A 21,606-nucleotide genomic window follows, 5' to 3' on the forward strand; every position below is an offset into this window, starting at 1 on the left:
CTAAAATAGTAAGTGATTTTTAGGTTCCTCAGGTCCTAATTATTTGAAAACAACTTGAAGAAGCCTGATATTTAGAGACTGTGTGTCTATCTTTGTGTTTCAGACCCCTTTGGATGTCTCAAGGAACATAGCCCCAGAAGACTGGTAACTTTTATGGCTTCAAGGGAGCATGCTCCACAGTGGGAGTGAGGGGCAGTGTTCAGCACTCAGTCATAGTTCAAAATTCATCATGATTTATACAACTGACGAGGCATAGACAGGTCATATCCCTGTGCACCATTCAAGGCTCCTCACCAAAGCTTTGTGTTCTGAGTTGCGCTGCTGTGTGGAGCCCTGCAGGTTTGTGCTGTGCTTTGACGATGCTGCAGGTCTGTGTGCTGGTGATGCTCTGATGATTATGCAGAGTGCTCCTCCTGAGTGGCAGGACTCATTATACTTCTGTAACTGAGTCACAGCTAACCCAAGGAAAAAAAAAAGTCAACACCCTGAATACAGCCCTTTCCTTTGCCCCAGTAGTCTTAAAATGGTTTTCCTTCACCTTCCGCATACACCGAAACAAGCAGATTACTGGTCATGGAAGGCCCAGCCAACACCCTTTGGAAGTCAGTGGGAGTTTTTCATTGACATCAGTGATCAGACCCAGAAAAGCTGGCTTTATAAATACAGACTCTGCAAGTCAAGCAGTGTTTTGAGTTGATTTCAGTGATGCCACACAATGAATTACAGGACCACTACCTGCACACAGCAGAACGGGGGTTCCCCCAAGGGGCTATGTTACAGTCAGAGATTCCTGACATGATTGTAACTGCAGGGCCCTACTACCTCATGCAAATACATTCACTGATATCTTTGCCCAGATACTAATCTGTGTGTGGTAGCCTGGCTACTGGAGCAGAAACTGTTTTCAAGACCTCAGTCTGCTACAAGCTTGACTGTGTATTGCTTGATCGGAACAGAGTATGTGTAAGTGAGAAAACTGTAACGCGTCACTGTATTTGTTTTAAAATTGTTAACGTTTCTGTCTGCACAGGTATTTATAACTGTGTTCCTAGCTGACTACAGCTTTAGAAAAGTCTGGAAATAAAGAGCTGATGGACAGCATTTTAGTACGATGAGAGAAGTCTTAAGTGCTCCAAGAATGCATTATAGCACACTGGCAAACAATAATAGTACACATGATCTGTGCTCTCAAGACTTGAAAGCAAGAATGATGGGGTGGAATTTTTTTTGGCCTACATAACACAGGAGGACAGAATAGATCATTTTAAGGTCCTTTTTTTTGGCCTTAAAATCTACACAGCTGCACTGCAATGATTCCAAAAGTGTGGTCCACAGTATTAGCTCTTTCTCCTTGTTTTGACTGAAATAATATGTAGTATTTTAACCATTGTTTTTCCATGTAAAGAGCAGCTGCGATTTGCTGAAGGACCATATTTTTTGCCTTTTTTTCTTCACTTATGAAGAAAGCACTGGGTTAAACTAAACACATTCATTGTTGACAAAGGATGTAGTGTGGAACTGCAGAAATGGGTTCCAGCATCATCCATTCAATATAGGCTGCTATACGTTCTGCTTGATGCATGATGTTTGGGTTTTTAGAATATAATTTTATATGCATGCAATATACATGCATGCATGTATTTAACACGCATACATGTATTTAAAATTGTATTTTAACACAGGCGACGGAGCAGGTGCTCAGGCATGAAATTAGCAGGTTTGTTGTAAAGAGCTTTAGGAGAGGAACAGAGGTCAAAGAAGAGGTTACAGGAAAAAGAAAAGAGGGGAAGCAGGAGCAACAAGAGAAGGACCAGAAGCTGGTTCAGCAGGGCAGTGGCAGGATGGCTGAAGGCTGTCTCTTTCATCAGACTGCAACAGGACCAAGGGTCTCATGATGAAGATTTCCAGTACACCTTCATCTTTTTATTTGTATTCAGGAAGGTGCATATAAAATAACCATTAGGCTGGTTCATTGGCACTTCATTCTCACTTGGGCAGCTATAAATGGCACTGTGCAAATGGCAGCATTACTGCATACATGGCAGTGATATATGACAGAGAACCGTGTCTTCAGTGACGTCGTTCTGCCAGGACTCCATCTGTACTAGGGCTGCCGTGGCACCTGTCCCCTCAGACGTGTCGGAGCACGGCTGTGCGTTCGGCCCTTCTCCTCCCCGGGACAGCCGCACCCTCCGGGGAAGGCGAACAGGGGAAGTTTTCCTTCCAGGTCGGAACACTCGGGCCTTCCTGTGTGCTCCATCGCGCCCGGCAAGGCTCAGACAGGGGCACCAGCACCTGCCCATGACCCCAGACCCCCTCGGTGCCCGTCCCCACCGGCGCTGGCTGCCCTGCGTGTGGCCCATGGGCTCTGAGCGCCCATCGAAGCCCTCCCGCGCGACGACACCTTCTCCGGGGGCCCCCGGGGCCCCCGCGCCAGCGCCTCCCGGCCGGGAAGGCGGCGGGCAGGGCCGAGGGCGGAGCGGCGCGGCCCCCCGGGCGCCAGCGGCGCGCAGAGCAGCGCCGGGGCCGGCCCCGCCCCGCGGCCGCCGCCCGCTCGCTCCGCCCGGGGCGCGCAGGGCCGGGCGCGGGGCGGGTCTCTGCGCGGAGCCGGTTGGCGCCGCCCCGGCGGGGAAGGCTGGAGGGCAGCGGGCAGCCGGCGGCGGGTGAAGTACCGGGGGGAGCCCGCGGGGCTGGCGGTGCCGGGAGGGTCGGGGGCGAGTTCAGGGGCGCCGGTGGGGCGGGGGCTGCCCGAAAGGATCACGGGGCAGCGGGAGGTGGCGGGGGGCGGCAGTGCCCGAGGAGGGAGGGGGCGGCGGGACCGGCGGCTTGCGGCGCCTGGGCCGGGGGCGCTGCCGGGGGGCGCGGGCTCCCGCCCGCTCTGCAGAAGCGCCGGTGCCAAGGCGGGTGTCGGGGCTCGCCCCCCGTGCCGGTCCCGCGGGGACCCGGCTGCCGCCGCCGAGGGGAAGGGGCCGGGCGCGCTCCCGCTGGCTGCCGCCACCCGCGGAGGGGAAAAGCCCTTCGCGCCGCGCTCGGGGTGTTCGCGCCGCCGGAGCGCGTGAGATCGGGCGGGAGGGGAGGGTCGCGCCGAGCCGCCCGCGCGGCGGGAAGGTCGGAGCCGGCGGCCGGAGCGGTGCTGTTTGGAAGCCGCTCTGTCCTCCCGTGGGCAGCTCTTAGTTGAGGCGTCAGCGCTTCGCTCTTAACCCTTTGCGTGAGGAACGATGAAACTGAGGGAAGGGGGCTTTTTGCTGGCAATGAAAACACTGCCCAGAGAAGAGGATGGCAAAGCTCGTCACGAGGCTGAAAGAATATGTTTGTGATGATGATTCTTTTTAAAAATATTTGTGTAAGGGAAAAAATTCAAGTAGTATAAGAATGAAAAAAAAAATTCGTCTTAGGTTAAAGTTGCCAAAAAGCCCAAACCAAATGCTTGAGGTGAATTCCAGTTCTGAAATAATGTAAAGCCAGATCAGATGGTAGGTTTGAGGAAGCACTGGCAGTTGACTAAAGTCAGATGTCAGAGCATGAGGTGTTTCCAGGATAGATAATGGTGCTTGATGTGAAGTCAGATATCTGAATTTTAGCTAGCCAGATTTGAAGATACTTGCTATTTATCTATATCATTTATCAGCGTCTAAAGGTAATTCCTTGTTTTGCAAGTGTAATGTCAAGTTTTATGAGAAAAATTTTGCAAAAGTAACGTGGAAGATGTGTTTGAGAGGGCAGATGTGGTGCTTTGTTCTCCAGAGGAGCCAATCTCTCCTTTGGCTAACGGGGACAACTGGTTGTGAGATGCGAGACTGTGCTGGTGATTGCTGTATCTACAAGGTCAGGTTTATCAGGACACTTGCAGAGACTTAAAAATGGAGATCTTCTTCCCCATTTCTGTTTTTTTTAAAAAAAAGGAAAAAGCTTTTATGTTGTTAACCTAGGGTTGTATGTTGGAAGATAACGGACTTTGTGAGATGCTTGTGTTCGGAGCAGCAAAGAAGCTGGCAAAATTGAAAAGGGCATCTGGTATTAAGCCAAAAGTGCTTTTTACCTAGAATCAGTGCTGCTGAGTGAGGAATACCTGTTCTGGGTTATTAGCTGTTGCAAACTGGTGAAATTTGTATAAAATATTAATTTTCTTAATCTAATTCCTATCTCATGTCAGAATTACATTAAGGAGATAAAGCAGAGAGTAGAGATTTCTCAGCTTGATAGCTGCTTCTAGGCCAGAAAGAGAACAAATACCTGCAATGACAAATGAGTAATACATTATCCTACCATTATAGTCCATCTAAATCCACAGAAATTGGATTTATTTTTGCAATCTGTCACACAGGTAATTCAGAGAGACTTGGCTTTTCTGTTCACGTGTGGGAAAGACTAGATTCCTGCTGCCAATTCTACAGGCTATGCTTGTGGAGCTGATGCTGCATTTCAGTTCTCCTCAAAATAAAAATGTCTCTTCTGAGTTGGTGCCTTTATCCTGTGTTCTTAGTCAGTGTTGAGAAGACCTTCATCTACCAAGAGAGAAGAATGGTGGTGCTTGGGGATGTCTAAACTATCTGCTCTTCTTTCCCAAGTCTACTTAGGGACACTGACCCATCTAAACTCTGAAGCCCTGAGGTTGTGTACTTGTGCAGTCATCATCATAGACTTAAAGTTCATTTTTCTAGTATGCACTTTTTTGACAGAAATAGAGCTAAAGAAGGCTTCTTTTTAAAACTTCTCCACTTGAGGGAGTTCCTTTTCTTCTCTTTGTGAGATCACTAACTTGATGGAAGGCATTTTTATTGGTGTTTTGAAGGCTACTTTCAGTTTTGCGATGTCCTTTTGAGTCCAGAACTTAAATGGTGTCTGGTCTGAAGGAGAACACAAGCTCTGAAGAGTCAATATCACAACAACAGCAATTTTTTTATGGACGTAACAGTGTCCAGTAAACACAAAACCAACTGTATCAGTCATTCCTACAACTGAGAATTTTTCTGAAAGCAGCTGATGAGGATCTTTGATTATATTCATGAGCCCAAGAGGGCTCAAGAAGGAAAAAGGTATGAGGAAAGTCTTGATTGCTTTCTGCCCTTTGAAGTGTAATCAAGAAAATTAATACTGGTTTTCTAAATTTTTATCCTGTATTATAACACCGACTTCTATAATATTCTAAACTCTTCCCTACAGATGTTTTGGGGGAAGATTGCTTTTAGGTTCATAGATTTAGACAAATTTTTCATTTCTGAAATGTTTATGGCAGAGAATCATACTTCACAGGCCAGGGAAGGAACTGAAAGCCTCTGTAGATCATGCATTTTAGCATTCTCTGATTGTAGGAAGCAGCGTATATGGACTTGATACACAAAAATCGAACTGCAAACAAGTTATTTCTACTTGTGAACAGTGATTGTGGTAAATGAATGTTTTGTCAATACAGCTGCAGGTGGTAAGGCTATAGCCATCTAGGCATACTTGTGAGCTTTGCCTCGTTTTCTTCAAAGGTAGTTTACAACCATGAGATTTCTCTTTCTGGAGAGCACTGCACACAGACCTCGTATAAAAGCGTCTGGTTCGTGACCGCTGCGTAGCAGCTGGATTGCCACTTACCCAGTTTATGATGATTTGTCAAGACTTAGGAAGTTGTTTTAAATGAAAGATCTCTTAGGGACTCTTCAGATCTTAATTGATAGTCAGTTTCTCTGGAAGAGAGTAAAATGCAGCTAGAATGTTATTGCGCGCTACTTTTTCAGGTCTAAGATGAGTAGGAGAAAGTTTTATAAGCTTGTTACTCACCCGTAAGAGAAATACGGGAGAAGAACAGACATGGAGTATTTTGTGATGTGATGCTGAGGGTCCCTGAAAGTTAGTTGCGTATGTGCACTCAGAAATTGCTTGGGGCTGCATATATTTAGGCTTAATTTTGTGGTTTGGGCTTTATTTTTCAGGTTCCTTTTGCAGAGGCCAGTAAGGACTTGATGTCATGAATCCAGGTATTTCCAGGTATGGTGTAGCAGTTGGATATTTGAAGCTCCATGGAGTCATTTTCTGCAACAGTACGGTTTGATCAGCTTGAGCTGCGTTCCTGTAGAAAGAAGTAGTAAACCTTTGCCTGCCCTAAGCCACTTGTGCTTTTCTCTCATAGCTTGCATTGAGCCTGCACAGATGATGTTGAAGCCGGGTAGTGAATTACATGGAGGAGCTGGTGTGGGGTAAAATCAACCCCGACTAAAAAGAAAAAAAAGTTTTAACCCAAATCTTTTTCTTCAGCTTGGTTCTCTGTGAAGCCTTACAAATCCTTGTATTGAGTACAGGGAGGCAGTGGCAGTGAGCTGGGAGTGCGGGTCAGGAACGGGTGGAGGCCAGGGTTTGGTCTTTGATGATGGTGTTGGTTTACATTGTCTCTAAGTTACAAGGAACCTGTCTCAGCAGGGGAATCTTTTCACACTGGAAAGAGCAGCAGTTTCATTTTAAGGATTGTAGTGGATCTCTCCACCCATTGATATAATCTTAAAGGAAACACATCTGTTTCTTACCTTGCTGTGGTCACCTGTGCTCCGGTCTTTGGCTTTGTTCAGGTGAAAGCAAACTTACAAGAAATGAGATTATAGAATCTCAAAAGGCTAACGTCCACAAGTCAAAACAAATAGTCCATCTTGATTTTCTGTACTGTGGACTGTAACTAACGTGTACTTGTTCTCTGAAATGCTGAAAATTGAGTCCGTATCTCCCAGCACTATCTGGAAAATCACATTTTCTAAAATTTGGACTCTTTGGATGCATCCAAACATTGCTATGACATAACAAGTACATACTAAAATCCAATTTAAAGAGGAGAGTAGAGTTTTGAACTGATTCTAGCTGTGAATTTAGAGTCTGTTGACAAGAACAAAAGTGTAATAAGATTTCTAGGGTCAGGAGTGTCTGTTGTGCTCTGTGTTTTATCTCCTGCTTGTATTTTTAACCTCTGTTCCAGATTTCTTCCCTGTAGGAGAAAACCCATGCTTTCACCTAAAGGGAAAGGGGGAAGCCAAGAGTCTTCATCTGATACAAGAACTTACTTAAAAATAGATTACTCTTTAGAAAGCCAAAATCAGATAATTATTTCCTACTAGTAAAATTAATGATCCTCATTCTGGTTAATAGAGCAATTGAACCTTCAATGAAATGTCACAGGTTTAGAATTTTATGCCACCGTTTTCATTGCAGTGCAACGCACTGCAGGTTGTGTTGTAAAAGCTCCAGCTAACAGAATCTCTAGGTCTGGAGTGCGTCTGATAAAGAGAAGTATAGGAAACTCTGCCAAGAGCTGGGGCACTGCATCTTTGCCCAGCAGGGTATAAAGCCCCGGCATACACAATGCAGATTCTTGTTTTCTTGTATCAGGGAGATCAGTTCCAGGAGCCGTTACCCACCCCTGACTGGAGCAAAGCTACCATAAAGGGCTGAGGTGTGCAAGGCGTTGCTCTCCACCAGTTGCATCCTTGCCATCAAAGGAGTAAGATGGAGCTACTCTCCTTGGTCCCGCTATGCGCTCATGATGCGACGCGGTGGTGGTCCTGGCCTCGTACACTGACTTTCTAGCTGTAGGCTGTTTTCCACAGATTGCTGAAATGTGTTACAAGTCCTTGTTCAATGTCCTTGACTGCCCTCCAATTTCAAATAAAGGCTTTCGTTTTTCTATGGGTCTCTATTGTACGCGTGTACTAACCTTTAGTATATCTGTTTTGAAAGTTTAATATTTAGTTCGACTAGCATTCCATGACAGGTTCTTCTTAAGTAAACAGAAATCAAATGTTGTCATTTTCCCAGTTCTGAAAGTTCACTGAAGGCTGTTTGTTCTGTTTGAGGTAATTTTTGTGGTATATTCATGTTTACTGATGAGTACACCTCAGCATGTTTGTCCATAATTACACAGCAATGTCAAGAATCCAGTGCACGTTCCCCACTCTTTTTTCCAATATACTTTAATTAATTCCAGGGTAGCTTTCGTTTGAAAAAATAGGAAATATGCTCAAAGAGGACCAATTGCAGTAATTTCATTAACTTCCAAGATTAATTCAGCTTTTACCAAAATTGGTTTTGTTAACTAGTTTCTTTGTTTTAAAAGTCAGTTCCAAAAATCAAGAAATTCTTCGAATATTTTGCTTGGTAAGGTTGTTGCACAGATGGCCACAGACACAAGTATGGCATATGCCTTCCAACCCAACAAGTGCCAAGGCTTTGAATCAAAACAAATAAGGCAAAAAAAAAATCCTGAAAGTGGTAAACTACAGGCTGCGTTCAGGTTATTTTTTTTTGTAATAAGCAATGTTATTTTTACCCCTAGGGTACTATCAGAGCTTTTTTAGGCAGCTGTTTCCTTATTGTTCATCTGTCTTTCTTCATGCATATAGGAAAGATAGCCTAGAAAGATGTTATGTCAGTGTTTGTGTTTAATGTTTTCAAAGAGATTATGAGAGGAATTTTTCTGTTTAGAGATGATGCTGAAGTAAAAGCATGAAGGCAGAATTCCTAAAATAATAATTACTATGTGATTTTTCTTGTAGAGTTATTTGTGGTGAATTGAAGCAAGGAGAAAGTGACCCTTAGTATCTGCATTTTAAAAATAAACCCTGAGCTCAGCCAGCATGAGTCAGGGCTGTGCTGCGAGAGCCAGATTCTGCGCGGGGGGATCCAACTGGCTGTGGCTGTCACTCGGACCACGTGCGGGGCCGGCACGTTCCCCCTCCGCAGCTGGCGCAGGCGTGATTGTCTCAGCTCAGGCAGGGCAGAACAGCTGGCTGCAATGAAGATAAGTTAATGTATGTATTGTAGAGAGACTGGCCCAGTGTGGAATAAATGGGGTGTTTGTTATCTGTCACAGCCCGCTCACGCCTCCTCGTTAGCAGAGCAGGAGGCAGAATCTGCAGTACAAGGTGCGACATGTTAATAAGGAGAAGACCAAGAACATCACTGAGGCTAAGCAAGCTGAAACAAATGCTCCATCTGCATGTGGCAGGATCGCTCATTAAAAGGTCCCGTTGTACATGAAATTCAGAAACCGTCCTGTAACGCCAAAATTGTTGGGTAAATAACACGGTGTGGTTGCAGCCTTCAGTATCGTGACAAAAAACATGCTGTCCCATAATGGTTTGTTTACATAATAGGCAAAGCTCAGTTGGAGACAGGTTCGCTTGATGTTGGATGGTATTCCAGCAAAGAACAGAGAAGGACAGTGCCTGTTGAAAGAACTTGAGTTTTACATTCTGCTTTATAAGCTATCCATGTTACAGGGCTTTAAAGTTGTCTGTGCTAATCAGGAATAATTCATATTCAAATTTTTTTTAAATAACCATCATCATATGATAGACTGCTTTACTCATTAAGCAGTAATGATTGTGAAAAGTGAGTCACAATTCGTTTCATCTTGGAGAAAGGGAAATCTTTCTATTGGTTGCTGTTTCTTTCTCAGCGTTTTTAATGTATTTTGCTTTTGCAGTAATGTTGAGAATGTAGATGTTATTCTCAGATAAGGTTTTAAGTTTTGTATTTTGAAATTAAACATAATGAAAACACTTACTAGTTTTAGAAGTGTAAGAGTATCATTTAAAAACATCTTAAATTTAGACTAATTAAATTTCTTTTTTTTTTTTCTCTAAGCTTTGGAACAGCCTGGGGAACAAGTGGGAACAAGTACCTGGGAAACTGATGGGACTGTTGACACTGAAATTCAAAACCAGCTCATACAAAGTAATTAAAGCCTGTATGTTTCGTGAATGAGGGAGAACAAGGATTGTGTGGAAAGTCATGCTCTGCATCTTGTAGATGTACTAGTTTGTAGTATAAGATGCCTCCCTCAACTTCGTGCAAACAAATTCATCCCAACTAAAATAAGCACTTTTCTAATAGGCATTGGCATTCAAGATGATCCAATTCCACTTTGATCTTTCCTAGATCTATGGCAGAGAAGTCATATACGTCTGTCCCTTTGTCTTCCTTATTTATCACATCTGGTTCTCTCATTTTGACCTAAGATTAACAGTTCAGTGCTTCACTTAGCTGAATGTTCACAATTGCTGCTGTCTTTGGGGAAATGGCCCGTTTGTGGGAGAGAGAAGGATAACCCACTGCTGGACTCGCTGTAGGGGTTGACTGTACCGATAAGGAGCAATGGTGAAGCCTTGGACTGCAGGGAAGTAGAAACTCTAGATGAAACTAGGGACAAAGAGCTTTTGAGGGCTGCTACAAACTGTAGAATTAAGCACGTGGCCAGAGGTGGCAGAGAAAGAGCTCTCCAGGAAGGGAACAGAAAGGCTTGCCAAGGGTGATTCTTAGAGGACGGATTAGGAGAGGGCCATTAGACTGACCAGGACCGTATGACTGTGGAGGAATATTTATACTTTGAAAGGGCTGAAGAATCTGGAAGTGCAATGGACAAGCGTTGTACTGTCTCATGAGCTTGTATGAAAGAGGCTTTATCGAGAGCTGTGCGATATTGTAATGTGACTTGAGTATGGCTTGGAAACTTGAATGTACTACTTGCTTTTTATTTTTCCCAGTTTTTAAGTTAGAGTTAAACTTTTTGAGGCCTGCTATGTGATTGATGAGTAACAGGGATAGTGATAATCAGTTGAAAAAATTCAGATGGCAGTAGAAAAGATGTCCGGGTTATGTATGGAAAGGTCTGGGCAAATATTTTCTCTTTCACCAGCATCTGAACCTCCATGAATAGGACCTGGGTTATAAGGTCAAAACTTGCCTTTGGAAGAGTTTTGAGGATCTCGCAAAGTTATTGCTGGATGCTTACAGTTTTAAGCCATGTGTATTCTCACAGTGTGTGATTCCTTTTTGTCATTTTCACTTTCCAAAATCTGTGAAAATGCTTCTGTTAGTGTACAAACTGCTTATTGGTACAATCTTCGGGGATAAATAGCATTTCTGCTTAGAGGGCTTTTTGACAGTTTTTACTGTCTCTTAAACTTGATTTGAAGGAGAAGGTCTCACCAAGACTGCCTGACTCTTGCTTTGTTTGGTACTGATGAATTCAGAGAAAGGAGAGTTGAGCCGTTCAGGTGGAAGTAAACTCCCTCTTGATTTCTTTATGTGATCTTCCGGCCTGAATTCTTAGCTCACTGAGACCTGAGGCAAATAACTTGGTTTTCTTCCTGGGTTCTATCAAGTGATGTTAGCCAGTGACTGCTATTTCTACAGCGAGACTGGAGGAAACAGCAGGCGTTAGAAGAAAGAATGAAGGAAAAATCCAGAGAAATTGCTGAGTAGCTCGTTTGGATTTTATAGGTGCCTCCTTCTTGCATTTTACATTTCTACTCTCTCAAGAAACACACGTAGCTCTGGGAATACATACCTTTATGTATTTTGTGGAGGTGTTCCAGCTGGTGCTTTGGATGCCTCAGTTGCCTTACGTGGACATTAGTTGTGTATGATGTTCTTACGAAAATGTAGTATGGTGTGTAGTTTTTTACACAGTGATAGTAGAACATGGTGTTCTTCTGCCTTACCAAAACAATCGGCATGTGGTCTCCAGAGATTTTTTTGTTGAAGATTTTTTTGTTTGTAGAGCTGGTGTTCAGTAGCAGAATACTGATTGTTCCCAGGCGTCAGAACAGGGAGGTTTATGTTACCTCACCCTGACCTGGAAGTAATAAAGAAATGTTACTGCATTTAATAATGCAGCCATGGGGTAAGTGCCAGACAGTCTGCAAAGGTCTTCAGCTTTTGTCTCTGCTGCTTTTTACACTGGCAACTTAGTACAGCACTTTATTTTTGAGAGTAGTTGGACAATGGGTGCTGCAGTTCAACTCAGATTTCTTCAGCCTTAGTAGAGAAGCGTCTCCAGGTTCCTGGAGGAGGAATGTGGCAGAAACAGCCATGGTATTTCAAAACATACATGTAAGTTCTTGGGTTTTTCTTGAATTTCAGGATGGTAGGTTTTGACTTGTTCAGGAATCAGCTTGGCAGGATCTTACGGGAGACTCTCCTGGCAAGCAAAAGTGCCCAAGACAGCTGCTTGATCTTCCAGGACAGCCTCCTCCAAGCACAAGTGTAGTCCATCCGAACATGCAAGCAGGCAAACAAAAATCGTAGGAGGCCAGCAGGGATGAACATGGAACTGTTGATTGAGCTCAAACACAGAATAGAAGTATCAGAGGTGAAAGCGGGGACAGATGGCCAAGAAGGATATAGAAGTGTTGCCTCAGCGTGCAAGAATGGAGATAGGAAAGCCAAAGCTCAGCTGGAGTGAGGAGTGTGAAGGGCAACCAGAAGGCCTTCTATAAGTACATTGGCAGCAAAGGTACTCAGTGCCTTTTCTGGCCTTGTTTTTAACTGGTTAAACCAGTACTTGTTTTTTACTGAGCAAAACCAGGGAGTTGTACTCATGCCTTTCAGTAAGGGATGATCCAGTGAGGAGAGCTGTCTGATTTGCATTCTGACGTGGAGGAGTGACATCAGCCTGAAACCTGTGCTGTGGGTTATACGTGGCAGTCTGCTCAGGAGCCAAACACTCAGCGGTCAGAGCAGCCTAGCAACGAAGGAGCTGGCAAGCAGAGCACAAGGTGTGGAAGTTAGTAAGTAATTTATGCTGGGTAAGGAAGATGTTCACTGGAGACCTAGGTAAGCAAGTTTGTCTGCTTGCTGGACTTTTATTTGCAGCTTCTAATATTTATTTGGACATTTTGTTTCTTCTGGGACAGAGGTATTCCTCCAGAAAGAGAATATATATAAAAATTGTTGCCTTTGAACAGAGCAGCACGTGACCAGCCTGCACCAAAGTGTGACATAGGGTTAATGTTAGTGAAAAGCTGGAAAGTCTGGGAACTGCAGCAGAGCAACTCTCTCAGTGGGCTGAAGAGAGATTTTCTTAGTCAAGAGATTGTGGAGGTGAATTTTGCCTTTCTGCTTTTAAAGTTAGGAGTAAAGAATCAAGCTTCTGTTGGACTAGTAGTCGAAGTAAACAAATAGTGAAAAGTTCCTTGAAAAAGTTGAAAAATTGCAAAACAATTTAAATACTTTGAAGGAAGTTGAAGATAACTGGTCATTGGTGGAGAAACAAGACTACACAAATAATTTCAAATTTTCAGCCAGCTTCCAAAGAAGAGAATGTGGAGAAAAAACTCTGGATGAGGAGAGTGAGCCCAGAGAACATAGTGTCGACCATTACAAAAGAAAGGAGATTGTGGTTTTGTTTCTTTTACCACTAGTCAGAATTGAAAAACAGTCTTATTTCATGCAAAAACAAAGAGGAGATTCTGCCAGAAGTTGCAGTTTTAGGGAAAAGACAAGGACATTCAGAATCACAAGAGAAAAAGGTGAGAAACCAGGGAACAGAGGAGAAGAAAAGCAGAAATAGCTGCAGGTAAAAAGAAATTCGTAGCCAAGATTCATACCAGAATCTGTCCATGTAATTGGACATTCTGCATCAGTTGTGGCCAGAACAAGCAGGCTTATAACAATCTCCGAAAAAGGTTTAAAGAAATGGTGGTGAATGGTGGTGGTTTTTGTAGGAAAGTTGCTTTGACAGGGTGAGGAGAAGGCATGCAAAGAGAGTGAAGGTCAATAGGTGGTTCATGGACTGGCACTATAAGGAAAGATTTTTTTTATTTTTTTTTTCCCATCAGAGGGTGTTAGGCATTTTATCGTAGTTGATCAATTTCAGCAGAGTCCCTTGGACGCTGTCTATCCATGGTTACATTCTCTTGATGGTAAGAAGAACTTTAAAATGGTGAAGAATCAGCAAAGGGATAGGGAAAGAGGGATCTCGGGCAAAGCAAATGTTATGGATAAGGCAATATCAGAATGGAGGTGTGACGCTGGGATAGCTAACAGGGATGAGGAAATGGAAATGAACATATCAAAGCTGAAGTGAAATTTGAAAAGATTAATGTATTCCCTTCAGGCAGGACACTGGAACTAGCTAATCTCCATCTCAGCATGCTGAAAATAATGATACATGTAATTAAGAATTTTGGTGCAAAGATTTTATCTACAAATTTTGCCAAATCTTTAGTGAAAGTCCTTGATATATGTTATAAAACATGTATGACAAATGTTAGAAGAAATACATGAATAAGAAATTATCCCAGCAACTATAATCTCAGTATGATGATCTTTAGCGTGAAGTTTTTTTAAAAAAATAAAAGGACAAAATAAATGTAGAGACTAAGAGATTAAATATAATATGGGTGTTCAAAAGATAGCCTATGTCACATTAATTTTTGAACTTTTTTGTTAGAATTATTTATTTCTGCACAAGAGGTGCAGTAAACTTCATGTCTGAATTTGTAACTTATGTAGCTGTAACAGGTAGTTTTAGTTAAAGTGGAAGACATTAGGATTATGCAAAGTATCAAATAGGTAAGAAGCTGCCTAGTAAAGCTATCGGGAGAATTTACCCATGGAATTCTTGAATACTTGATTTCTTAGCAAAATTAGTTAAAGATTCAAAGGCATAATATGCAGTGGTAACCTAAATTCAGGAAGTATGGACTAGAGCAGGATTAGAATACAATGGATTTTCCAATCTGAAATAACGGAGAACCTTTATAAATATGCAGAGGACTCTGTTTCTTGATCCCAGCTGCTTCTCAGAAAGATAGGACAAGCCTTTCTGTTTTGGTCTCCAGCATATCAAGATTTAAGAGGCTTTTTTGGTTTTAATTGTTTCAGCCATAGCCCCATGAAAAAAATAAAGCAACTTGAATCAAGAAGTAATGTAACTGCATCCTTATGGTGATGTGCTGTCACATTAACTAATGGTTTCTCCTGTGACACTACTGTGCTGCGGTGGTTAATTAAGTCCTGGGAAAACCGACTGTACCAGGAAGTCTTGTGCAGGAATACCCGAGCTGGTTCTGGCAGCGATGTCGTTAGCGTGATGCCGCACTGAAGCTAGTAAGACTTGGCGGACCTAAGTGAATTGGCTCAGAGCCACTTCGAGCGGGGTTGTACCTGTGGTGTTGTACACCCACAAACCTGTATAATCCACCTGCAGACAATGGACCATCTCTGGTATAATCAAGAGCTGAAAGGCCTTCATAGTAAGGAATGAGGTGACCTTCAATAGCACAGTGTGCAGAGTCGTTTATTTGGGGCCTAACAGCAGAAATTTTTATTAAAAAATGCAGATGCTAATGGTAGACACTCCTCTCAGATATCCTGTTCAGAAACAGAATCTACTCAGAAACAGAGGAATGTGCAAAGGAGAGTTTTCCCTTTCTCTGACTATAGCTAGTTGTATTCCCTATGTATGATATAGAGAGGACTAGAAGCAGTGCACTTGTTTAGCCTAGACAGGGAATGATGAGAGAAAAGTATTGTTATATCAATAGTAAGAATAACTTGTTTGTGGTGAACCCCAGTGTTAATGCAAAAACAAATGGGATTGGAATTCTTTGTTGTGGTTATTTTGTACCCATTAGAGGGTTTAGGAACAGCTTTCTAGTACGAGCAATTGATGCAAAAACATCGGGACACCTCTAATGTATCTTGGTACCCTTATCGAAGGGATTATCATTGCCTGTTGTAGCAAAAAGCTGAAAGTGGGCCAGTGAAGTCTCAGCTATTCCTAAGATTAACAGCTTCCTGAGGCAGAAAGGAGGAGACAATTTAGTGAGTTGTATGTTGGAATTTGGAAAGAAGTTGGAAGTTCTGTGCTATTGGGTTCGGAATTCCTATAGCAAAGACCAAAATTACCATCACATCAGCGTGACCAGGATCTGCTGCGCCAAGGTTAAGGCAGGAGGAGAGGGGTTGGTGGAAGGAATATTGATAAGTCAAAAAGCAAATTAAAAACTCCAGTGTAAGCTTTTTTTTTTTTTTTAAAAAAAGGATCTTTTACTTGTTTTAAAGGCAAATTTAAAACTCTAGTGTAATCTTTTCTTTTATTATGAATCTTTAAGTTATCTTAACAGTACACGTAGTGAGCAGTGGCTGATGCAATATTGTCTGGCATAGCACTGTGGCTTGTACACTGCAGGGCAGATACCTGCATCTAGTCTTCTTCCAAGCGAGAGGGTAATTATCCAGTTCTTTACAAAGACTTGTAAGTCTTTTCTCTCTCCGCCACCCTTATCTCCTGTATTCACATATGTAAATTTACATGAGTATTCATGTACCTATGTATTAATGTTCAACTTGCAAATAGTAAGTGAAGCAGCAGAGTAACTCTTTGAAGATGTGAGCAACAGTTACGTTTTCTGGGTAAACCTGCTTAGCCATTTTGCCTGTGAGACAAGGAGTAACCTTTCCAGCTTGATGCTGTGCTGCTTCTCAGACATTCTACTTTGAAAGTGAAACTGTATACAAATATGTCCCTGAGGGGTTTAAGTATAGTAGTGTTCCTGATCTATGGCTCAGGGTTCAGGGCACCCTGCAGTGGTGCTCTCTGCAGCAGCCTGTGGATAGTGCAGGTGCATTCCTGCTCAGCACAGCCAGTTCTGCTTTCCTTGGAGCAGCTCAGTGCAGCCTGACAGCAGAGATCTTTGAACTTCTAAGGATTCAGATAAAACCACCCAGTTAAAAAAAAAAAAAAAAAGTCATCAGGAAAGGAAAGATTTAACATAGTAAATACAGTGGACAGAGATACTGGGCTGCACAGAGACCGGTTGCTTCCAGGCCTTCTAGTTGTGTCAACTCAAAGGAGCTGTGTTGGATTACATCTTCAGGGCCTATCTTGTTGCAGTAGAGGCGCAGTAAACTCTGAAGCCTTGTTCTCTCTATTGCCATGGCCCTTCTCTGTTCTTGATTTCATCTTTACCTGTATATTCCATGACAAACTTAATGCTGTTCTTTCAGTGTTTACTGTTTTGTTCACTGTTTGTGAAATCCCACTGTTGATCTGTTTACTGTTAAGTATGGGAGAGTGTTTTGCAGTGTTGGTTTTTTCCTTTCTGTTATGCTCGTATTCAGAGCTGGAGGGCTTCATCCTGTGTATTATTACAAAGCTACAACTAATAATGCAGGGTGCTCTGTGAGGTATAAAGAACTTCTGAGAAAGAAGTGGACCCTCTTATGCTTTTCCGTGGATGCTCAAAGGACATTTTGGACACACCATTGTCTTCAGCTTTCCAGCTGCCTTGACTCGAGAACTTGACCTTTGTAAATTGCAGAAGATAAATGTGTTGCTTTGTACTGTACCCTTCTCTATATTTTTGCAATGTGTAAAGATAGCTGCAGAGATAAAGAAATCTTCCAGGAAGACAATCCTGACTATATATGGTTTGCACATGAGAATAGATTAAGTAATAGCTGTTTACTTCCATAGCACTTTGAATCTGAGAATATCCCCCCTAAGCAAATTGGGTGACTTATTTTATGTACTCCCCACAGAGAGCCCTGGGCAGAGTTCAGCTACTGTCCTCAACCACGCGAGTGTTGCATCTTTTTGTGCTGCTGCATGTAGAGTTCTGGAGGGAGGATCCTTGGTTGTGTAATTGCAGAGCTGGCTATTATGGCAGCTTCCCCCAGCATGCCGACTGTCTCTGCACTGTGGGATAACCCTGTGGTACCCAAGAAATGTTTTCTGACAAGCTGAGGTGGGGAGGAATTGTCATTTCTCTCTGTAGTTCTACTAGGTATTGCTGTTGTCCTGATGCTTTTCTTGACTAGCGCTGAGATTTTTGAAAACAGCTGAGGAAGTTTACCAACACTTTTGAGGTTGGAGTCTTTCATGCCTTGTCAGGCTCTTTGTAATTCAGACTGCTTGCTTAGGTTGTCTGACTTTTCTAAGCTGGTATCCAGTACCTATCTGAAGTGTACAAGCTGTTATGGAACACTGTCACCATGCTTCAGAGTGTGTTGAATTCATTGTAGGCTAAGCCCATACTCATACAATTTGCTTCTACATAGATGCTTTCTACTCTATATCTGTAGAGAGTTACGTGCAGATCTCTCTGTTCACAGTCTGCAGGAGACTTGGGGACATCCTGAAAACATGATTCACTGAGGCTCTGAGGTTCAGCACAGTAGCCAGCCTGTCCCATGGACTTATGTCTATGTCACCCAGATGGAGCTGTGCTGGTTAATAGCATGTTTATTGAGCAGTCTGAAGAGCTTTCTCTAGCATGTACGTATGTGTGCTTCAGCTAGCTTCTCTCTTTTTAATGCACCGTGAGCCCTGTCACTGCTCTCCAGTGGTCCTGGCCTCAGGTGCCTTTGCTGGATCAGCAAATGCAAGACGGAAAGGTAACTCGTGCTAAAGGATCCTAGAGCCCTGCCGGAGGAAGAGGGGACAGATGGTGGGTAGCAAATGTTCCCACCTTAAAACAGCCTTGATGGGAGACGTTGGGTTAAACTCTAGGCCCCAGAGGATTGTAGAGACTCGATTTGGCAGGCAACTTAAAAACTGTTGCATCTTGATTGTCAGGCTCTTAAAACAGAATTTGAAGAGTCTATAAACTCTATTCATCTTCATTTTATGTGCCAATGACTTTTGTCCAGACATTGCACTGGAGGGAGAGCTAGCAGAAGGAATGGAGAACAGCCTGGAAGCGGGAGCAAAACCGCAGTTTCCAGAGTCCCGGAAGCTGCACCGGAAAGAAAATACTGTGATTATTGTCAAACCGAAAGCTGGTGAAAGACCTGGATGTTCTGGTGCTAGTGAAGTTGGATATTAGCCTTACTGCCACTTGTTTTGGTTGCAGTTATGCAGTGTATCAGGCTCCTGATTTTTTGGAGGATTTTTATGTTGTGGGTTTTGGTATCAAAAGTGGAAATCAGGGAATGCAGAGAGGAGGAGAATAATGCATTTTTAGTAAGACAGTTTTTCTTTGGGGAAAAGGGGGAAATGTTTTCCTGCTTTACATATCTTAAATGGTCGGAAAGTTTGCATCCATTTTGTATCAGTTACACATTGAGATGAATAATAAAGTCCAAATCAGGAAAAGAGGCCACAATAAAGATGATATCCCTCAGACTCCACAAAATTCTGGAATAAGGCAAATCTTCAGTTTAACTAACAAAGAAACTACTACTAAATTAAAGTTATCTTCAAAATCAAACATATGATTCGTTTTCGATCTGTTAGGCAGTTCTCCTTGCAGAAAGCAGGCCGGGGTTTGGGCCTGTGCTGGGTGAGTTGCTTTGTGATACTCAGGTCAGACACTTAAATTGTATAGTTACTGCTCCGGTTTCATGAGATGGCATTTCCTATGTGCTGTTTAGATTATTTCAATGGGTATCTTGTTCCCATGCTTCCCCTTTACTTCTTCTGTGTCTGTACAGAGTCTGACTCCTGTTCAGAGCTTGTATTTGGGATATTTGTTGTTACCAGCTAGAATGAGCAGCCTGTATTGGAGGGCAGTGCAGCTTATATTTCTGTGTCACGTAGAATTATCTAGCATCAGTATTTTCATGTTGAATGCTTCATTACACCCATTCCACTGTCTTTTATGCTGCTAAATTCTCTGATCATGTATGTAAATCCCACCTTCAGGCATAGTTAAGAATTCAGCTTACCACTTAGCAAAAAAAAAATCTTACCTGGAACTACTTTCCTTAATTATTTAAAGCAGAAGATAGATCTTTTTTTCTTTTTTTTTTGTTTTTCTAAAGGGGAAGTCTCGGAATACTATTAATTATAATGCACACATACACACACATGCACACAGCAGAATTGCTGTGTGTAAATAGAAACAAATAAGTATAAAAGATTGAAGACTAAAAAATAAGGATATGTACATATAAAAGGACAGCTGGCAGCCAGCCCTGGAGCAGACTTGCCCAATCCTTGTGATACCAAGCTGTCAGTCCTGTAGAAAGGAGCCTATGAGCCTGAGAAGCTGCAGTGCTAAAACTTGCCAGTATATCTTGCTGAGAATTATACTCATGTTCTATTGAATTTGGAGGCACTTATCTCCCCTTTAGCCCTTTTTTGGTTCTGTGCCAGGAGTCGGCAGTCGACAAGCACCCAATAAAAATCTGTGAGCAAGTTATCAGTTCCTTGGGCACTGATGTGTTCCACACCTCCTCTGCCTTCATGGGCAGATGCAACCTCGGTGAGGGTGTAATCCTTCCTCTGCTTCACTGACCTGTGCCGACAGGTTTGCTGCTGCATGCGAGGCTGTCCTCAGTTTCTTCTGGTCTCCCTTCCTTCCAGGATGGCACGCTCTCTGAATGAGTGGCTGTGGCAGCATGAGTTCTGGCTGCCCCCGGGAATCACCTGGGAGGACATGCAAGAGTCTGAAGACATTCATTACCCTCAACCTCGTGATCTCCTGCTCAGTATCCCTTTTGCTTTAATCTTGGTTGTCCTTCGATGTGCCTTTGAAAGGTAAGTTATTTAGTACTGTTGGGGTTTGGGGGGGAATAATACTGGCAGTTTGGGTCCAAAAAGTGGCTTCATTCTCTGTGCCAATGTATGACTGAAGGGGTCCAGAGGAGCTCCAGGTCAGAAAGTCTGCTGAGGTATGTTTTTCAGCTCTTTCTTTCCAGCCCTGTGTACTGGCTAAAGAAGTGAAGAATATAGAACACGAACCCTACCCTTAAGGTGTGAGTATAAGCAATGTGACTTACTATGCTTTCAACAGGTGGGCCCTAGATGAGGTTCACGCTTGTGTTTTAGAAGGCAAACATGCTGTTGTGTTCTGTTGCGCGTTACTTGCTGTTTGTGCGTCGAGTGCAGTGAGTCGTGTTTAGACTACCCAAGTACAGTTAAGTCTCTTTTATCTTGGCTAATGGGAGTTGGGGTGTCCACCTGACAGACAAGCCCGAATGAGATGCATTAGATTGGTCATCTGACCTCGGAATCAGCACCTCGTAGCCACTGGAACATGTGCGCTTCACTGGCCGCTGCTCTGGGATCAGGAGTGTCATTTCTGTGGAAATGTCGTGTAGAGACATTTGTAGCTGCTTGTTTCTGACCGGAGCCAGTTGAGTGCTTCCCATATTACTCTTAAGCACAGAAAGTTGGGGGTTATGGCAAAGGCATAACCAGAAATTCTGCAGGGTTCACTGACTCTGTTTTGTAAAGGTCCTGAGCTGGTTCTGTTGCTTTATGCAGTTTAGTCAATAGTTAGTGTGGTCTGCAGCACAACGTTATTTGCTGGTGGATGACTGAGGTTTACCATAGTGTCAGCCATTGTCAAGGCTGCGGAGTAGGCCCTCTTTCATGATTTCGAATACTCTTTAGAGTGCTCTTCATTGGATTGAAAAATCCCTATTCCTAGTTGCTGTTCGAAGAGGTGATCTTCTGAAGTAGTTCAGTCAAATCTACAGTGGTTTTAAGCTTATATAGAAGGGAAAAAAGACAATTAAAATGTTTTTGTAATTTTTTTTTAAAAGTGGCTGCACAAGAAAATGGAAGTAGACTTCTGTAGGCTAGAAAGATGCTTCTTCTCCAGATCGTGATACAAGGATGGTTGGAAAAGTTTGTAGAAGTTGAAATGATTCAGAGCTCTGCTCTGAGAATGTTTTTAATTTTTAAAAAATTATATCTAGTATTTTTATGTAAAAACAAATGCACGAATGATTCTTTAAATAACCATTTTATGATGACACAAAATTGGAATCCAAATCTCTTCTTTTAAACAATACATTTAGTGTGCATTCCATAAATTCCGTGGAGTTTATCCTGCACTTTCCTGGGGACGTAGGTGTCCTGGTTACCTCCAGTGATGTGGGAACCAAGGTGCTGTA

General features: G+C 42.9%; 1 protein-coding gene across 1 annotated transcript in view; it reads left to right on the top strand.

The window, feature by feature from the left end:
- Window positions 1-20,069: 20,069 nt before the first annotated feature.
- The window catches only part of LOC104372582 (ceramide synthase 4), a 31,676-nt gene continuing 30,139 nt past the window's right edge, over window positions 20,070-21,606 (top strand). Inside the window, 1 exon segment of the mRNA XM_086627758.1 lies at window positions 20,070-20,242. Within this exon segment, the coding sequence (XP_086483884.1) occupies window positions 20,070-20,242 (173 nt within the window).

Source organism: Tauraco erythrolophus, chromosome 28, assembly GCF_009769465.1.
Source record: "Tauraco erythrolophus isolate bTauEry1 chromosome 28, bTauEry1.pri, whole genome shotgun sequence".
Taxonomy (NCBI): domain Eukaryota; kingdom Metazoa; phylum Chordata; class Aves; order Musophagiformes; family Musophagidae; genus Tauraco; species Tauraco erythrolophus.